This window comes from Phascolarctos cinereus, unplaced genomic scaffold (genome assembly GCF_003287225.1).
Source record: "Phascolarctos cinereus isolate Bilbo 61053 unplaced genomic scaffold, phaCin_HiC Scaffold_2;HRSCAF=192, whole genome shotgun sequence".
In the NCBI taxonomy this organism is placed as follows: Eukaryota; Metazoa; Chordata; class Mammalia; order Diprotodontia; family Phascolarctidae; genus Phascolarctos; species Phascolarctos cinereus.
In genome coordinates, this window is record NW_027555625.1 from 351,179,206 (window position 1) to 351,193,251 (window position 14,046).

General features: G+C 39.7%; 1 protein-coding gene across 3 annotated transcripts in view; it reads left to right on the top strand.

The window, feature by feature from the left end:
- Positions 1 to 12,640, top strand: part of RAD50 (RAD50 double strand break repair protein) — a 69,521-nt gene extending 56,881 nt beyond the window's left edge. For all 3 annotated transcript variants that reach the window (XM_020991134.1, XM_020991136.1, XM_020991137.2), the window contains exons 23-26: positions 1,325 to 1,410; positions 2,742 to 2,884; positions 7,716 to 7,849; positions 12,301 to 12,640. In XM_020991134.1, the coding sequence (XP_020846793.1) occupies positions 1,325 to 1,410; positions 2,742 to 2,884; positions 7,716 to 7,849; positions 12,301 to 12,487 (550 nt within the window). In that variant the 3' untranslated portion in view covers positions 12,488 to 12,640. The remainder of the gene's footprint in view (positions 1 to 1,324; positions 1,411 to 2,741; positions 2,885 to 7,715; positions 7,850 to 12,300) is intronic.
- The last annotated feature ends 1,406 nt before the right edge of the window (positions 12,641 to 14,046 follow it).

Sequence of the window (14,046 nt, forward strand, 5' to 3'; positions counted from 1 at the left end):
TGTGCCTTAACACAAGTGGGGAATATTTATCACAACTGAATAGCATGTGGAATTTGGGATTAAATATACAGATGTTTGAGGTTTACTTTTTGGCATCTGAAACACATTAATCCTCTAAACAGTATCATCTCTTCTGCGTCACAGCTTCTCAGCTGGACCAGGTTGTCCAAGTGACAAAAAATTTAGAAGACCCAGACCAGAACGTTAGGGATAAAAACCAAAAAACCAAAAACTGGAGCTATGTAGGTTTTATCTAAGTAAAGGGGGGGAAGGCAGCAGAGCTGGGGACTCCAGGAACAATCTCCGGAAGCCTGACCTGTGCCATTGCATGTCAGTCAGCTTCTTCTGCCCTTAAGGAAATTTCTCCTTTGTGCTTCAACAGAAGCACAAAGCATGTGAAATCCTGATGGTATCATAACACTTTACTCTTTTTAGTAATTGTTCCCTTTGCTGAGTTAGCAGAATAGGCAGGTGATCTGCTTTATGTTAAGTGGTGGTCTTCTCCGTGTTAATGATTTGAAAATTATAGATCCCTCACCTACTGGTGAAAGTAAGGCAGAGATCCCTGCAGGGGTCCCAAGAGCCTAGACTCTAGTTTGGAGAAGTTATGAGAGCTGTTGTCCTGAGACTCTTAAATACAAGATGAACTATGGTATGATTTCTGTCCTTCTTAGCTTAGTTTCATTGTATGGTAATAGAGACTGATAACTCAAAGACTTGACCTGTGAATTAGAGTTACCTATATCTTAGTTCCCTCTGACCTGGTTCCAACCCTAGAAAAGACAACAAAGTTCAACAAGCAATTATTGTACTTTACACCAGTGGTAAGTGGGAGAAGTTTACCAGAGACCTTTCTCTTTACCTCCCATAACTTAGGTAAAAACTTTTGTCTTTTTGGGGAGGAGGGGCAGTTGGGGTTAAGTGACTTGCCCAGGGTCACACAGCTAGTAAGTGTCAAGTATTTGGTCTGAGGCTGGATTTGAACTCGGGTCCTCCTGACTTCAGGGCCGGTGCTCTATCCACTGCACCACCTAGCTGCTCCTTAGCTAAAAACTTTTGAAAGGAATAAATATACTTTGTAAAATGTTTGTAATATACACCAAAGAAGCAATTTAATAAAATTAATTTCTTAGTTGATTCACTGGTCCCTGGAACAAAGCTGACCAGTTTAAGATTTCTTGGAGAGAAATGAGGGAAGACTTGTAATATGAATGAAATGAAATTAAATAAATAAATAAATGAAAGAAAATTGATGTTGCTGTTTTATAATGAGGGTTTAATGATACTAATTTTTTTTACTGGCAAATTATTTTTTTTTTCTCAGTGCAATAATGAAGTTTCATAGCATGAAAATGGAAGAGATCAATAAAATTATTCGTGATCTCTGGCGAAGTACCTACCGAGGCCAAGGTGATTAATATTTATTCAATTAATGCTCTTTATCAGGAGTCTTATTCCACAATTAACAGCTTAACTCTAACCATTCCCTGAATGTCATCCAAACTTCCTCTTGTCTTCCCCACATTCCTGTGCCATTTCTAGCATTATTGACACCCCAGCTAAAGTGAAAAGTCATATCTATATTATAACATTTAAGATGAACCATTTTGGAGGCTCTTCATTTTCCATGGCTTTGGGCTAGCTCTGTTCTTTCATTGCTACTTCTCTCCTGTTGCCTCTTCTTTATCATTCCCTTTCCACTATTACTTCTGACTTTCCCACTGACTTTCTGAGAATTCATAAGACTTCTTATCTTATGATCCTCTACCAAGAAGATAAGGCAGAATTTTCTGTTCACAACCTGGTCATACTTTACATAATTTGGCTATGAAGCAAATAACAATTAGCCTGAGCTGTAATAGGAAAAAAAGAGTTTGGGCTTGCTTTCTTTTGAAGAATGTAGATGTGGATAAGCTTAACTCAGATAAGGAGAAAACCATCATGAGGAAATTGATAGTGGAACTTAGAAAGGGCAAAAAGGGCGCCCCATTCCCTGACCTTACTTTTGGCATTATGTGACTACTACTTCCTGACTTTGGCAGTCAGTTTTAAAAAGATTCAACTCCATATTTTAAGAGAAGCCTAAAAATGTTTGATTTTGAACTTGACGTAGAGTGCCACTTTAATAATGCTACTTAAAACTAAGTACATCATCTGTCATCTAACCTGTCTAAAGTAATCAGGAATTTTTTCAATCAACCAAGTGCCTACTCTGTGCCAGGCAAAGGCTAGCCTCTGAAGATATAAATACAAAGCATGGAGCAGTACTTTCACACAAGGTGCTTACGTTCTAAGGGGGAAGACAAGTACATCTTTAACTATGTATGGACATAAAGAAAATAAACACAATATATTTTGTGAAAGCAGAAAGGCTTCATGTAGAAGATGTTGCCTGAGCTGTATCTTGAAGGAGGAGAGGGGTTCTATGCAGTGGGGGTGAGGAGGGCATGAGGGCAGCCTGTTCAAAGGCACTGAGACAAGAAATGGTGGCATATCACATGCGTGGAACAGAGAAGGCAAATTTGGTGTATCACAGTGCAGGAAGGGAATAATGTTCAGTGAAGCTAGAAAGTTAGGCTAGGGCAAGGGAGTGAATGGCCTTAACAACTAAATAGAGGTGCTTACATTTGATCCTAGAGGTCTAGGGAGCTGCTGTTATTTTAGATAATGCCCATACTGCTTAATATTCTGTTCAAGAAAAACATTTTTTTTTCTCTCAAACTCTTTTCTTACTATATCAGATATTGAATATGTTGAAATTCGGTCTGATACAGATGAAAACGTATCAGCTTCTGACAAAAGGAGGAATTACAACTATAGAGTAGTAATGATAAAAGGAGATACAGCCTTGGATATGCGAGGACGGTGCAGTGCTGGGCAAAAGGTAGGTGTATAGAATTATTTTAGCAGTTACATATAAAGATAGAGTAAAAGGGGGAAGGGGGAATTGTGATTCTTTCCAAGCAAAGATGAGAAATCTGAATTCTGATCTAGAGAGGTAGGTAGTATGAGTGGTAGGAGCATGGGACTTAGAGGCAGGAGAAATCTGGATTTTACTCTTCCCTCTGATGCCATCTGGGTGACCCTGGTTGGGTTGCTTAAGCTCTTTGAGTCTCACTTTTCTTGTCCATAAAATGGGGATAATAATAATGCCTTTCTTACAGGGTTGTCAGAATCAAGGGAGATAATATATGTAAAGCAGTTTGCAACATTTAAATGCTTACAAAACTGAGAATTCCCAGAATCACAGAATTTTAGAGTTGAAAGAGACCTCAGCAGTCATCTAGTCCAGGCTGTATCTGAAAGGAATCCCTTCTATTACATCCCCAGTGCCAGCCTTTTGCTTAAAGACCTTCACTGCAGGGGATCACTCCACTCCTGAGAGAGCAGACTTCATTTTGGAAAAGCTCTAATTGTTGGTGTTCTTGACACCAAACCTCCGTTGTTCCTGGTTCAGCCTCTGGGACCAAACAGAACAAGTCTAATCCCTCTTCCACTTGACAGCCTTTCAGACACTTGAAGAGAACTCTGATATCCCTCTGAGTCAGCTCTTCTCCAGGCTAAACCTCCCCATAGGTTTTGGGGGTTTTGGGTTGTGTTTTTTTTTTAATTTATTTAATATTTTATTTTCCCCCAGTTATGTGTAAAAACAATTTTTAACATTTATTTTTAAAACTTTGAGTTCCAAATTCTCTCCCTTCCTCCTTCTCCACCCCCTCTCCCCCATTGAGAAGGCAAGCAATTCAGTATAGGTTATACATGTGTAGTCATGCAAAACATATCCATAATAGTCATGTTGTGAAAGAAAACATAGGCCAAAAAAAAAACCTCAAGAAAAATAAAGAAAGTAAAAAAAAGTATGCTTCAGTATGTATTCAGACCCCGTCAGCTCTAGGGATAGATAACATTTTTCATCCTAAGTCCTTCAGAGTTGTCTTGGATCATTGTGTTGCTGAGAATAGCGAAGTCATTCACAGCTGATCATCTAACAATAATGATGTTATTTTGTACCCAGTATATTTCACTTTGCATCAGCCCATACAAGTCTTTCCAGGTTTTTCTGAGCATACTGCTGATTTCTTATAGTACAATAGGATTCCATCATAATCACATACCACAGTTTGCTCAGCCATTCCCCAATTGATGGGCATCACCCAGTTTTTAATTCTTTACCATCAGAAAAGAGCTACCATAAATATTTTGTACATTTAGGTCCTTTCTGTTTTTTATCTCTTTTGGGATACAGGCCCTTCCCATTGGTTTTAACTTATTTTCTTATGATGTGGACTCAAGGCCTTTCACCATCCTGTTTGCTCTTATCAGTAGCCTCTTAAACTAGGATGCCCGGAATAGAACACTAAATAAAGCACTCCAGATGTGAGCTGTCACTTTCTCCCTAGAAACTTGTGCCTTCATTTCTGCATTCATTAGCTGAAGTCACACTGTGGTTGTTGGGTTTTTTTTGTTTTGTTTTTAATTTTCCTGCCTCTTAGTCCAGTGCTCTAATCTGTCAAGATCTTCTGGGATTCTAACCCTGTCATCAAAGGAAATGGATGAATATCTGCAAAAATATAAAATAAAGAAACCAACAAAAACAAGAAATTATCATATTAATAGTCAGACGAGGAAATGGAGCAAGTCATAAGTGAACTGCTGTAAGATACTGAAAACTCTATTATGAGTAGCAATAACCAAAAAAAGTTTACAAGATAGACATGCAAAGGAATTAGATCATGGGTTCAAACTGGTAGAATTGCAAGGGACCCTAAAGGTCATGAGGGCCAAGCCCTTCATTATGCAGATGAGGAAACTGAGACTGAGAAGGCTACATGCAAGTTAGGATTTGATGCCTCTTAACTCCAAGTCTAGTGCCTGTTGCCACTTTATCTCCTCATTTCTCTCCACTGTATCTCTAGAGGTTCTTACTGGTTTAGGAAACCATGATTAGCCATATTAGCAAACCGGAAACCTAGTAGTAATCTATGAGATATTAAATTGAACTCATACTTTTTGAAAAAGTAGGAATGCTAGCTGGCATATTTGAATCTTCAGATTTGCAGACAATGTCTCCAGTACATCGGCTTCACCCACATTTGGTGAGGTAACTATAAATACCATCCCTTAAAGACCTAACAAAATTATCTGTAAGGTTAAGGTATAATTGATTCTGCTCTAGCATGAATTCCATGATGCCTGAGTTAGGTACTAGTTTGAATATCTGGGAGAAGTCATATGGAAATTCAGAGGTTAGGGCTGCATTGTGGTCATTGGATCTGGCATAGAACACGTTACTGGGTTCAGTTCAAGTAGCTACCATTTAAGAGAGAAGTGGCAACTATTAAAGAATGTAAAAGAGAAGTAAAAGGTTAAAGGGCAATAAAGTAGCACCTGTGATGCTACTTTATTGGAAGAATTGGAGTTAAAAATACTTGGTCTCTGCTTGGATTGGAATAGTAACATACTACTTTTTTTTTTATCTTTTAAGAGAGAAAATGAACTTTTACCTTTGCTGAGGACAGCATGAGAAATGGTTTAAAATGCACTGGGAGAAATTATCAAGCTTCCTAGACACATCCATATGGCTGTGGTGACCATATTTTCTGACCGCCAAATCATGGCTGTTCTTTACCTCGCCTCATTAGAACCCCATTTCCCTTTCTTGAACTTGGGACTGTCTAGGAAAATCCAGAACATATGGTTGCCTGTAGTATGTATATACAATGGAATTTGCCTGCTTACCCTCCTGGATATATGTGCAAATAGATTCCCCATAGAAGTTATGAAGTCTTTCCACATGTTACAGCTTAGATATAGTTCTGCCCTGTGGCAGAGCACTGGATCATGTGGCTTGTGTTGAACCTTTATTAAGAGAATTTTAAACATCCAGAGATTATTGTCTGCATTGGCTGAGTTTTTGTTTTCATAAAAAGCCCTCAACTGTGGCTTATAAATACTTATAAACTTCGCTACTTTAGACAGCTTATAAGAATGGGAAAGGTTTTCTGCATTTTCGGCTTAGCTGAAGAATTGAGGTTTAACTGTGGAAATAAACAGCTGGATACTTGAAAACTTCTAATTTCATCTGAAGCTTACAACAACCAATTCCTACTTACATATAAGTGCAAAATAATTCTGATCTGATGTTTTTACTTTTACAAATAAAAGATGGGTTTATGAAAGCAAAATCAGAAACACTTTTACCTGGATTTTCATCTCTTCTATTTAGATTGGCTGTGAAGTCATCAGACTCATACATTCAGCTAGATAATTGCTCATTTGTGTCAGCCAAGTTCAGTCACTGTTTGTGTTGGGTCTTCGTCAAGAAGCTATTTGTATCCAGTTAAAGGGGAGTTGAAAATATTTGCCCTAACCTCCTAACAAGGCAGGAACATGGTTATAAATAAATGAAGCCCCATCTCCCAAGGAAGTGAAGAGGAGTGGACAACTACAGCTGTTCTCTAGGAAAAATAGTAACAGGAACTACCATCAGAAACAACTGTGAACTAAGAGAGTCCTTTCTGACCCAGAGATTATGTATTTCATCAAAGCAGACTGCTGACTGCTAGGGTGAAGAATATGTAGTGACCCTTCCAGATTAAGAGCTTTTTTAGACACTATCGGTTTTATCTCATACATTTCAGTGATGTTCTTTAGTAACCACTCTTAGGGAAATTGAGAAACAGAAATGAGTGATGTAATAGGAGTTTTGCTAGTGGTTAGACACAGCTTGAGTGACAGTCTGCTATGGTGGAAGGAGCACTGGAAAAGTCATCAGAGCTTTTGGCTCAGCTGCAGCAACAGCGAGGTAGCTTTGGGCAAGTCCTTTACCTCTAGTGAATAGGATCATGTCACTCTCCTTATTAAAGATCTTTCAGTGGCTCCCCATTGTCTAGAGCAGAGGTATCAAATGCCCAAAGCTGCATGCAACCCACAACACTGCTGTGCAGCCTGAATTAGATTAATATATAAATGTGAAATATTTTACAAAATTAATAAAAATACATGAAACATAGATAATGTTAATATGTGGTTTTCTAAGTCAATTATGTGGTTGCAGGGATCCTTATATACGGTTTATTGGCCAGTTTCTACTTGAGTTTGACACCACTGGTCAAGAGGATCTTAAAAAGAACCTTCTCACGGGATCCCATTAGCTACTATTTTTATCTTATCCTTATCTTTGGGAGGTTTAGCATTATGTTTAGCATTTGCTTTTTTTCACAATTTTGTTTTGTTTTGGAGTTCCTTTGGTTTCTTGTTTTCTGTCTGGATCTATGATTTCATTGATGTAGGGAACTCCTGATGAGGAAGCTTTTTCCACTGAGGTGTATAGCCACTGTCCTGCAACCTGGAGGTTGCTGGAGATCACTAAGGAATTAAGTGACTTGTCCAGAACTACTGATTTCAACCCAGATGCTCCTAACTCCAAGGCTAGCTTTCTCCATTACATCACCCTACCTCACTGGTATATTAGATTCTCAGTATATCCTCCTCATTGGAACACTGTTCTTGTGAACTTTGACTTATCCAGAACATTGGTTGAGGTCTGTCACTGTCTAAGGCCCTTTGGTTGGAAATGACATTTGTGACATTTCCTTGAGCCTGACAAACGCAGGAGTCTTGTCTTGTAGGCTCAGATTCCAATACCTTTTTCTTCTGGGGGCTTTCTTTACACCTTACAGACTCAACTCTAACTGCCGTTGATTTTCCCTCAGGTGCTTGCTTCTCTTATCATTCGCTTGGCCCTCGCAGAAACCTTCTGTTTGAACTGTGGCATTCTTGCTTTGGATGAGCCTACAACAAACCTCGATAGAGAGAATATTGAATCTCTTGCACATGCCCTGGTGGAGTAAGTGTTTATTAACACTGGGAGGGGACAGTGGTAGCTTTATAGCAATAACTTTTAAATAGCATCAGGAAAGGTAAGTTCTCATTTAAAATAAACTTTGAGTGAAAACTGTACATAGGCTTCATGAACAGTTTGATTCATTTTAGTATAAAGGTTTGACTCTTTGTTGGAAATCTTAAAAAAAATATTCAGCTAATGTTTTAACTGGCAACACGTTAGGCCATCATCAGGAAAGAGGTTGGGTGTTTTTTTCTTTCTCTGATTCTTTTCTTTTTTTTCCTTATGAATTTGACCAATATCAGAAAACATGAACATATTTGTACACACAGAAAAGGAGGATTGTTTATCAAAATGGGAATCTACTATATGCAGCTTTAGTTTTTAAAGTATATATTAAATTTAACATAGTAATAACAACACTGTTTTGCTTATTTGTGTTCCCTTCTGAATTTCTTTCTGCTCTTCTGTGTATTTTAAAATTTCATTGACGTTCCTTTCTTTTTCTTTGCATCTCTGTTCTCTAATTCCCACCCCACCAAAAAAAATGGTTAAAAGCCGTTCCTTGTAACAGTTTAGTCAAGCAGGAAAAAAAAAATCATACTTTGGTTATGTGTGAAAGTATATGTTTCATTGCGCACCTATATTCCATCTTGACCTGTCTGTCAAGAGGTGGGGAATATGTTTCATAATCAGTCTTCTAGATAAAGTTCTTAAATCTTTTAATGTTCTTTTCCTTTATAGTTTTGTAGTCATTATATAATTGTTCCCCAGGTTCTCTGCTTCATTCTACAGCAGTTTACTAAGTCTCCCCAGGTTTTTCTGCCCCTAGACTAAAACACAAAAGAGTCTCTGACAAGCCCATCCTAAGCCCATATGTCCCTGCGCAGATCCTGGTTGTCCTCCTTGCACTCTCCTTTGTTTTTTTGTTTTGTTTTGTTTTGTTTTTGAGGCAGTCGGAGTTAAGTGACTTGCCCAGGGTCAGACAGCTAGGAAGTATGTCTCAGACCAGATTTGAACTCAGGTCCTCCTGACTATAAAGCCGGTGCTCTATCCACTGCAGCACCTACCTGCCCCATGATCTCCTTTTCTGAGTGGGTTTGCTTCACCATTCAGTCATCTTTTCCACCCTGACCCCGTCCTCAGACCAAACACCTATTATGTACAAGGTGCTCTGCTCTCTTTGTCCTCAGTTTTCCTCTTATATTAACATTCTGCTGGAGGAATGCAGCATAAGCACAGATTAGTATAGTACAAGGAAAATGAGAGGTGATGTGGCATAGTGGGTAGAGAAATTACCTCAGAGCCAAAAGGAAGACCTGGGTTCAAGTCCAGCCCCTAGCACAAAAAGGCTGCATGATCCTGGCTGGGCAAGCTATTTTGCCTCTAAGTGCTCTGAGCAACTCTTGTAATTATCACTTACATCAAAAAGAGTGCCCTACAGCGGTAGAGGGAGTTTCCTTGTCAAAGAGTTCCCTGTTTTGTTGAAATCACAGGTCTAGTCCTTATTTCTGTCCCTTCAGGAAGAATCAAGGAGAGTAAGAGCCATTGGCCGTCAGCTGGGGAGATCAGGAAAACCCACATGTCCTGAGACTGAAGGGGAAGTGTTGAGGGTGGGGACAGCGATAGTGAGAGACGGGCGTGAATTAGGGCTGGGGGGCAGAGACAGTAGTAGGGAGCTCTGATGCACCTCCAGGTGAGATGGGTTAGAGTGGTGGGTGTGGGAGCAGAGGAAAGAGGATGCTAGGAGAGGCATGATGGAGGCAGAATTAACAAGATTGGTGGCCCCAGCATACCCTGGCTTCTTACCTAGACCTTCAGACCTTATCTTGTCTTCTTTCCAGGGTTGCCTTAGAGCCTCTTCCTCCTTGTGGTTGGTTCTCTTCCCCTCCCCCCTTTTCCACAGACTCATTGGTGTTATGCCTTCTATCCCTCCTCCCTCCCGATAGATGTTATGTCCCATAAAAGCAAGGACTGTTTGTTGTGTGTCCCCAGAGCAGTAGCACCATTCTTCTTCTTTGGTCCTGATCTTCCTAATTGCATTAGGGAGCTCGCAGTGAGGAATTTCCCTTGATCAATGCAGATCAGCCACTTCTCTACAACTTGGTATCTAAGAGAATTGCCTAGGTTGTTGAGGGGTTAGGTGACTTGCCAAGTGACACACAGCCAGGATGGATGAGAGAAATGGAGATCCCAGGTCATCCTGACTGTCCATTACCCTATGGTACCTTAACTTGAACCCATGGAATGGAATTGAATTTCTTTGCATAGGAATGTCCATGGGAAAGCGTAGAATGCACTACTGTATAGTCCCAAGATGGGCTGATTTTACCCGAATGGTGTTTAATATTAAAAAGTTGGATCACTTTAGCCAAATATCTGTCAGTGGGAGAAATGTGGACAAACACAAAGACATACACAATCTTTGTCCTTCCTTATTTAACAGTATACTCTTTAGTAGACAGGCTTTACAGTTCCTACCAAGTTGGGAGCTGAAATATTTTCTGTGTCAGATGAATGAAATTGTGAATACACAGTCCTTATTTTGAAATGAAATTCTTGATTTGGTGAGCCAGTAGGGGGTTGTAAGTATTTTAATATTTCAAGGATCTGTAATTTCGTAGATATGGTTACTCTCTCCCACAGCAGATCATAGCCCATCTTTAACTTGGCAAGTGGTCTCTGAGAGTTGTGGTGGTCAAAAATTTGATCATCCTGTAGCATGTGTGGTGAGGAAGCTCTGCAGTTAGCAAGGCCTGCTCAGGTCAGTGGGACCTGCCACACTAGAACTTGTGCCCAGCTGGCCCCCGGATAAGGCATCAGAGTAGAATTTCAGTGGAAATATTATACGTACTCAAAAATAAACATATTTTTCCATTTTTAAAAAATTTATGATAAAAAAATGAAAATAAACAATAATTCATTTATGGCATCTAATGGTATATCAAGTGGGCAACCACAGCTTCAGAATTAGCATAACTTTAAATAGTAATGTTAAGTAGAGATTATGAAGTTGTTTCCATTTTTGTCACTTATATCGTGAGGGGTGAGGGCAGAATTTGTTTTTCATATATTCAGATGTATACTGGGTGTATTATATTATTCATGTGTGTTTTAGAAATACATACATCCCAAAAGGTAGTCATTGTCTTTACCTAATGGTGATGTTGTACGTGTTTGTCAGGGCATCTCATCTTAGCCTACAGCTCCATGTTTTAGGGACATACAGGGTAAGACAATTGGTGTGCTTCCAAGTTGCTGAATAGTCATTGATAGAACTTTCTCCATCCTCTCACCATTTGTCATCTTTTGTGCTGGCTGTGTTTGGGTGCAGTGTTCTCTACCACTCAGACCTCTTTCTGTGACATGGGTTAGCATTTTTCTGAAACTTCATGTTGCCCCACTAAACCTCAGCAAGCTTCTTAACCTATGTGTTCAGTTTCTCCCCACAAAGAAGTACAAAAATTTTCCCAACCCACCCACTCACCTACCTTCTGTGTGTCATAGCAATGATGCATCTGATAACTGGTTGGGACTCATTTCTAAGTAGGCCCAGCTCCTAAGAAAACCTTGGGGACAGCTTGTGTTATTCCCCCATCCATCGTCTATAATTTTGTTTTTAACATCACCAGAGAAGAAAAGCAGACAGGTCTGGGAAATTCCCAAAGCAAGGAGAGTGAGTGAGACCAAGCTGTGAGTTAAATGAAGCTGGGTAATTAAATGTCTCTTTCCTGCCTCCTAACCTCTTCAGAATGGTTAGAAATTTCTGGGCCAGAACTTCTGGAGTTCATGACTAAATAACTCCACTTTCTTGTGGGTGATTGGAATTCAAGTGGAGCTGCCGGATTTTTGAGTCAGTGTGACTTAGTAAATTTGGAGTCAGGGAACCTGGGTTTTATATCTTGGTCCTGCCACTTAGATCTCTGTGACCTTGGGCAGCTCACCTAACTGCTCTAGGCTGGTTTCCTGTATTGTAAAATGAGCTATAAATCTTTGATCCTGATTTAGCAACAGACTTCAAAATGTCCCCTTATCCTCATCTTGGCTGTTACCTGGCCCTTAGAGACTGGGGCCCCCATCTTTCTTCCCAACAGTAGAGACTGAGAGACACTAGTTGGGAAAACATGTAGTAATCATCATTCACACTGGTACCCTTTGTGAATAAAATGAAGTTATTGCTCAGATCTATACAATACAGCAAATATTTATTCAGAGTCTTGCTATTTGATCCCTGACCTCAAAGAGGTCACACTCTAGTAGCAGAAGGAGGCATCTACGTGTAATATCTCGTAACATGTATTGCAGAGAGTTAAGGAAAAGGCGATGAACGGTCTGAGAGGGTACATCATTGTTGACTTGGCATAGCAAGGAAGAGGATTCCTGGATATGCAGGACGCGCAATGGAGAAAGGATTCTTGTACCTTCAATAACACGTTGTAAATATTTCATTCCAGAATAATAAAGAGTCGTTCCCAGCAGCGCAACTTCCAGCTTGTTGTGATCACCCACGATGAAGACTTTGTGGAGCTTTTGGGTCGTTCTGAGTATGTGGAGAAATTCTACAGGATTAGAAAGAACATTGACCAATGCTCGGAGATAATCAAATGTAGTGTCAGCTCCCTGGGCTCTTATGTTCATTAAAGTCTTTCTAAGTAGCTCTCCCTTTGAGAGTGTCTGTATTTTGATGAGCAGGAATGACAAGAACCTGCTAGTTGCCTCAAGCAGCCTGGGCCTGAGCTTCTGAACATTTCTGTGTAGTTTGAGTGTAATAAAAATGACAAGTTTAATTTTAAATGGCATTTGTCTTATTTCCTAATTTTTTGAATACCTCACTGGGATTTTAGACCCAGTAGATATAGTAGAATGTGGGTAAAGCCATCCCCTGGGAGCTTCTGGTCCCAACTCTGCCAGTTACTTTCTGTGTGACCTTAGCTAAGTCCCTTCCCCTCTCTGAGTCTCAGTTTCCTCATGAGTAATGTGGAAGTTGTGAAGTATCTGTCCTGCTCACTTCTCTTGGTGTTTGTTTCTTGAATTAAAATCATTGTATAAGAAAGTGCTTTGAAAATAACCAAGTGTTATGGAGTTTGTTGCAAGTTCGCTGAACTGTTTTCTGCACTAGGAGTCTCTGTGCTCTTTCAGATATGTGTCTGTTGTCTGCATGTACGTGTATAGCTCCATAATGGGTGTTCAAAGGCACCTAGAAAAGAATTGCATTGTTCTTGGCAGGAAATACAAACCATCCTGTATATCGTAGGTCACCCAAGAAAAGAACTTCCCTCTTGGGAGGTACCCAACTTGTAGGCAAGATCAGCGATACTTTAGTAGACTAGAATAGTCCTGGGCAACTAAAATTATATAATTTGATGCTATCAAAAACATAACTTCATTAGTTGATTCCAACTGATTAAGATGCATTTCCTCTTCACTTATAGTGAAAACCAGAGGAAGAACTATTATAGGGCACCCCCCCCCCCGCTAATTACTATGTGGCAGGAAATAACTAAGATGTGTGTTATTTAGAAAACTATCCAGGGTTTAGTGCAGGGCTTGTTAACTTGGGGTCTGTGAATTTGTTTTTTTAAACAATTTGATAATTACATTTTGATGCAATTAATTTTCTTTGTGTTTTTATGTATTTAAAAACATTCTGAGAAGGGGTTCATAGGCCTCACTCACCACCAAAAAAGGTTAAGAAACTCTGGTCTACTGGAACCAGATTAAAGGATCTTCTAGGGGCTTTTTCCCTCTTCCAGCTGGTATCAAAATCAACCCCAGCCTCTAGACAAGATTTCATTAGACCATTAGAGGTGTCTCTAAGAGAAATGTGCAAATGTGATTGTCGTATCAAAAAAATGAGAATTAATGTTGGGTAATTTACTTTAGGCAAACATTGTGTGTGTATGTACAGGACTTGGAGTTGGAAGAGATCTTAAAACACCACCTGGTCTTAATTGCCTCGTTTTATGGAAGAGGAAATAAAACCAAGAAGATCAGGTGACTCTCCCTGAGTCACACAAGTAGTAAACAGCAAAGACGGGATTCTCATCCAGCTTTACCCTCTCATTTCTTGTTGAATTTCTGCCCGTCCTTTAAAGCCCAACTCCAGTGTCACTTCTTACCTTCCCAATGCCCATCGTGGTATTCTGCATACAGTATGTACTTACTGAATACTTGCTGAATTGAACAGATGACCCGTAAGC